Source organism: Pleuronectes platessa, chromosome 15 (genome assembly GCF_947347685.1).
Source record: "Pleuronectes platessa chromosome 15, fPlePla1.1, whole genome shotgun sequence".
Taxonomy (NCBI): Eukaryota; Metazoa; Chordata; class Actinopteri; order Pleuronectiformes; family Pleuronectidae; genus Pleuronectes; species Pleuronectes platessa.
Genome location: NC_070640.1, coordinates 19,110,080 through 19,116,079, shown reverse-complemented (window position 1 = coordinate 19,116,079; position 6,000 = coordinate 19,110,080). Strand labels below are relative to the sequence as shown.

The window sequence follows — 6,000 nt, the reverse complement described above, 5'->3', positions numbered from 1 at the left end:
ACAATATACTGTCACTTTTTATTGTTTGTGTACAGAACTTACTTCATCCCATCTGGTTTATCTGCACTGAAGATTTTATTGCAAATTTTTTATAAAATTTGCATTACTGTCTAAGTCTCTGGTTTATTTATAAGTTTGAATGATTTGACAATAGTAGTTATATTTTTATCCATTGCATGTCAGCTTTTTCCGAGTCTGTAAAGCAACCGAGAAAATCTTCACATGAAAATTCAAAACTTTTCAAAATGTAAGCTCTCTAATCCATTTTAGGGTAAACCATTACAGCAACAAAACAGTGATGTTGTGAATGTGGCTATGACAGAGATCAGCAGGTATGTGTCTCAGTCAATATGAGGAAATAACTAAGTTGAAAAATTATCAAAATAATGTGGTGGCTTTTTGACTCAGATGCCGACTGCTGCTGTAGTTTGAGAGGAACTAGAATAAGACATGTTAAACTCTGTCCACAGACTGAAGGCACACTGCCCCACCCCCACTGACTGCTAAAAAGGGCTGGTCACCTGTTTATTAAAAAACTTTACTAATAATGATTGCACTGCGTTTCCAAAATTGTACCAAACTCGGCACTGGCAATTTACAATACACATGCAAAGTGAAGCTGATAAAATTACGGGCGTGTGAGATTTGCATTGGACAGACATACGGACCTGTGTTGAATTAGTAGCTAGATTACATGTAGACAAAGATGTGTCAAATCTTCACTCAACGTTCAGGATTTCACAAGTGAGCCAATGATTAATCTAATATTTCGGTGAAAAGGTTATCATGCCTGAAGTTGTCGTTGTTTTTAAGTCTTTCAATTGGTCTCATGTACGTTGCATGTGTCCAATGTTCTTTTGCATCCATGTCCCAAACTGTCATTCAGCTGTGGAATTAATATCAGGCTGATAATAGCATGGAACATATCACATCATAGCCTATACAGAGCCATGTTAGAAATAGGACTTTAGTCTTATCTAAGCCTGAGACTGTATGTTCTGTACTCAGCAGACATAGCTGACTTTCCATCAGCCTCCCAGAATCTTCTGGGTTTTTTGGATGACCAGAGAGGGGAGGGGGGGATTACACAGAGCATGCGGGCGGCAGGGTTAACAGTGCACTGGACAGCTGAATCAGTGGAGGGCCTTCCTGCTGCGGATTCCATTGGTGTGCTGTGTCTGCCACAAATAGATATTCTAGTACTTTCCATAATGGTGTGGAGGGGTGTGAGTTGGGAGGGCTTGACTCACAAGGGAGGACCCTGTTGACAGGGCTGGCGTCTGTGTGTATAAAAGGTCTCAGCTGAGAGGCAGACGGAACATTGGAAACAGATTTTCAGACAGGCCAAAGGGCTCTTCTTGTGCAGCCAGCAGCTCTCCATTACAACAACCCTCCGCAGCAGCCATGACTGAGAGACGTATTCCTTTTAACCTGCTCCAAAGCCCAAGCTGGGACCCATTCTATGACTGGCAACAGAGCAGTCGCATGTTCGACCAGGCCTTCGGAATGCCGACCCTAGAAGCCACATTCCCTACCACCCATTGGCCTGGGTACATGCGCTCCTCCATCCTAACCCCGGAAATGGGCACCATGACACCCCACACTCCTATGATGCCCCACACGCCCATGATGTATCCCGGCGCCATCATGGCCCAGCAGGCCCAGCAGGCGCATCAGGCTCGCGCCCTGTCCCGCCAGATGAGCACCGGCTTGTCGGAGATCAAGCAGACCCAAGACAACTGGAGGGTGTCCCTGGACGTCAACCACTTCTCGCCTGAGGAGCTGGTAGTGAAAACCAAGGACGGTGTGGTGGAAATTACTGGTGAGCCTTTACATCTCTCATTGATCCCTTCCCTGGGCTGTGATGTTGCCCACTGCATGCTGGGAAACGATATTTTTCTAAACTTTTATTTTAGAATAACGTAATTTCCACTCAGAATCTAGCCACAGTATAAAAAACCCATGTGTAGGACAGCTGCATTGATAGAAACATGACAGAATTACTCTGTGTTTACTGTGCACCAAGGTTTAGAGGAGCTGCTACAGTGAGGAACAAAGTCAACATGAAAAGGCAGGAAAACCTTGTGCAACTCAAAGTACAAGGCAGATGCATTGCTGCAGAGTTACATAATATCATGAGACATTGTTCTGAGATCCAGTGGACCAGAGGGCGGGAGCTTTGGATGCATGCCTGCTCGACGGATAGCAACCCACAATTCAATGTGTGGGAGTCGTCTTTCACAGCAGCTCACAGATGAATATGGTGCAAAAGCCAGTTTCACTTCTCCATATGAAGTGTCATCATCACCTAAATGAAGTGCTAAAGTCAAAATGAGTAAACCTGAAGGTATGGAATGGATCAGATAAAAGTTCCTTTCTCTCCGGGTCAGTTTCAACCTCTCCACTGTGACTCACCCAGTCTGTCTGCTACTTTAAAAGGACTGATGGATCCAGTACAGGGTTCTGGGCCAGACTATGGCACTTATCTCTGGTGAGAGACTGGAGAGGCACAACATAGATAAACAAAGCATGGGGCTCTGTCCGAGTGGAATTTGCCACCTCATATTTCTTATATCACCAGTGAACAAACGCGCTGTTCAAAGATGTCAGAATTAATGAGAGCTTTGTATACGTATCAAATTTTTATTTCCTTTTACCCTGCCTCCTTCCTGGCGTTTTCATGCACGCTCATACTAGTGACCCCTGATGTTAGTAAAAAGCGGCTGCTCCGCCCAGCCACATACTCACTCATGCTGGCAGCGTCGTCCTGTAGGAAAGACAATCGCTCCCAGAGGAAAGCAACCTTCATCAGGCCGTTGTCATAACAAACACATTTCTGCAGAGCCAGGATGAAAGGCCGTGTTTTAGGCATCTGAAAGCCTGCGAGGGCCTGACGGGACGCGATTAAGGCTGGTGAGGATCTTCTGTGGCTGGTATGGCCGCACGGCTGTGTAAGATAAAAATACCACCACAAAGGCCTCCACATAGCTGCTCCCCCACCCGACCCCACTCTGTATGATATGCTACAACAGCTCCTGGCTTAAGCTTTGTATTTATTACTGTAGTTTTTCCCTACTGTTGAAAGGATTTGTTTTTGTTTTGTTTCCGAGGCTCTGGTAGATTGTTACCTTTGCTGGTCTTTATGCTAATGCATTTGGTTTGTATGAAACTATTTGTTTGAGTAATAATGATTTGAGTTACCCCTGTGCTTTCACAGCTATGGCCAAACAAGATTGAAAAGACCAATTGAAAATAAATCCTCAAAGAGAGTCCTGACTAATGATAGTAATATAGTGCAGTAGTTCACACACTCAACTCGTCTCAGTTTAAAATTCTCACACATTCTGTCTGAGAAGGTTTTCTGATCAGTCCTTCTGCTGACGATCATTCTTCAAGCAGCCTCCTTCCCCCTTATCCCCCCATTTTTTTGCCATTTTCACCGGAATTAATAAAGTATCCATCTATCTATCTATTTGGTTTCCTCCTTTGCAGATTTTGTTCATCATAATATTGTAATAATTATTTTAATTCATAACTCCTAGAAATGAGCATGACTTTCAGATTAGTGCTACATTTTGGTAAAAGAATGTTTCCTGTGTCCTCAGGGAAGCACGAGGAGAGGAAGGATGAGCACGGTTTTGTGTCTAGGACCTTCACCAGGAAATACACGTAAGTCACTCAGCATGTTAAACTCTATTCATTATCAATAGACAAGATTGAAGAATTTAGTTTAACACCAATTAGTTTTGTGGATTCTAAAACTAAGCTACAGGCGATATGTAAACAACTCACTTCAAACCGCTGTTCCCATTAAAAATCTGCTTGCTGTGGCTTTTTCTCAGGCTGGGTTCAGATTCCTGTGATACTCTTATCATTGCTTTGCTGCCCTGAATCTCTTTTAGTTTTTGGTCTGTCCGGCCTGCAGAGGGCTGCTGATTTTCAGAGCATGAAATTCAGCTATCAGCAGCGGCCTCCATCCCCTAGCATTCATTCCTCTGAGTTGTTTTAGCTTCACAGGGCTCTGCTGCCATCCAGGGGCCACAGCACACACTGAGCAGACAAACTGAGCTGGTCTTAGATCTGATTTTATGGATATTTCAGTCCGTTTTTGAATAAGAAGAGGCCAGGTTGCGTTTTCATCAGGACTGGAGCCATTTTTACATTTACTGGAGTGATTCCTTGACTTACTGTAAAGCTTAACTGTGTTGAATTGCTCCCTTCCAGCCTGCCCTCCACAGCTGACATTGAGAAGGTGACCTCCTCCCTGTCCCCTGAGGGGGTGCTCACCATCGAGTCTCCTCTTACCAGACCTGCCATCGAGTCCTCAGAGGTTAGAATACCCGTCACCATGGGCAGCAAAGATGGCGTGGTGGAGAAGAAGTAGGAGGAGAAGCAGCATACGTATATACATGCCTACAAGGTGAAGAAGTAGCATATAGCGTTTTCACATAGCAGAGACAGAAGAGCGAGGGATTTCGCTCTTCTGTCGCCTCCCTCCTCTCTGACTGTGATAATGAGCCAACCCCAGCTGAGTGCACTGTGTAAACACATCTGCACCAGTGCCATATGCTTTCTCTCTCTGCTGTAATTACACTCTTCAGCTGAATATAGGAAATCTCAGCTCAGCCCCGCTCTCTCCCACACTACACACACACACCTTTCTCGGTCCTGTTGAGCAAATCCACTTCACGCTGCCTCTACAAACAAATTAAAGAGAACAGAAGTGGAAAGTAAAGGCAGGAATCTTGAGAATTAAGGAACCGAGGTCTTAGGAGAGTATTTATATCAAATTATTCTTTTGCCTGTATGTGAACACACTGTGGTCACCCTGGACTGGACAGAAACCGTTGTCATTTACAGTTGCCTTCAGAAAGATTACCCAGTCTCTCAAATAAAGAATAGAAACATATTGAGTCTCTTGTTTTTCTTGTTTGCAAGCGACCTGATGTCAAGTCAGAGTCAAATTCGATGTCAGTTCTGCCATATGTACAACACACAGTTGGGATTTAAATGCTGTTTCTCTCTGAGCCCCAGTGAAAACATAATTAGACATAAGTACACAACATAAGCGCAAAACTGACATACGTATGCAATTTATAATTATGCAGTCAAAAAGGCACAGGGGGGGAGATTTAAAAGATGTAGCGTGTTGTGCAAACCGGAGTAGTGCAAAGTAAAAAATAAGCAGTGCAAGTGCTTGATATAATGTACAGTTGTGATAAGTTCCTCCACAGGTTGAGTTAAATAGCAGCAGTCTTCACATCCTGACTGAATCATGAAATACAAAGCTTCCAAATGATACAGTATCTTTTACTAAGTTATATATCTGAGGGTCATTCATGCAAAAGGGGCCAAGTGAAACAGCCCATGCTCAACATGATATGCTTCACTGCTGTAATTCTCACATTTTACAATGTTGCCTCTGACTGATCTCTACATAGGGAATGGACAAGCTTTTATTGACACTGAAACGAAGCATAACATTGTGTGCTACAGCAGCCCTATAACACCAGTTAGTAAATAAACTATGAACAGGAATTGATATATCTATAATGGTAAAAGTAATTATAAAGCCTATTCTTATTAATTCATTGACCTTCAGCGAACAGGATTCAGTGCTGTACAAGTTAATCCTGACACTGAGTCCTGATCTGCAGGGCGGGTTTATAAAATGCTTTATGAAGTGGAAAGAACCTGATGAGGTAGTTTAGGAATGAGAGAGGTGTCTCATGTACAGAGAAATAACTCATCTCTGCTGTTCATCAGCACTGAAATGTGTCGTAACGGCCGGGATTGCATAATTCCATCACACAGAATGAGCTGCTGAAGTACTCGTGCACAGGGATTCATAATTGATGGAGATGCTTTTTACTCTTGACTGAACAAGGTCATTTAAAACAACTGCACCAGGAATGGATGTTGGTAGGGAGGGAGAATACTAGAGTCGGCTGAAGCTAAAAGATGTGAGTGTATAGTAAAACATAATCACTTTATCAGTAG

The 6,000-nt window shown here is 43.4% G+C and overlaps 1 protein-coding gene across 1 annotated transcript; it reads left to right on the top strand.

Annotated features, from left to right (window-relative positions):
- The first annotated feature begins 1,290 nt into the window (after window positions 1–1,290).
- On the top strand, window positions 1,291–4,909 carry hspb1 (heat shock protein, alpha-crystallin-related, 1). Its single transcript, XM_053441378.1, has 3 exons — window positions 1,291–1,822; window positions 3,606–3,669; window positions 4,225–4,909. Exons 1-3 carry the CDS (start codon window positions 1,405–1,407, stop codon window positions 4,382–4,384), a joined length of 642 nt encoding a protein of 213 aa, XP_053297353.1. The 5' UTR covers window positions 1,291–1,404; the 3' UTR covers window positions 4,385–4,909.
- Window positions 4,910–6,000: the final 1,091 nt, after the last annotated feature.

Bases quoted from the DNA above. Each gene is read 5' to 3' on its own strand.
- hspb1 (XM_053441378.1), top strand. From the start codon at position 1,405: ATGACTGAGAGACGTATTCCTTTTAACCTGCTCCAAAGCCCAAGCTGG. The intron at 1,823-3,605 runs GTGAGCCTTTAC...CTGTGTCCTCAG, and splicing joins CGGTGTGGTGGAAATTACTG to GGAAGCACGAGGAGAGGAAG. The intron at 3,670-4,224 runs GTAAGTCACTCA...GCTCCCTTCCAG, and splicing joins ACCTTCACCAGGAAATACAC to CCTGCCCTCCACAGCTGACA.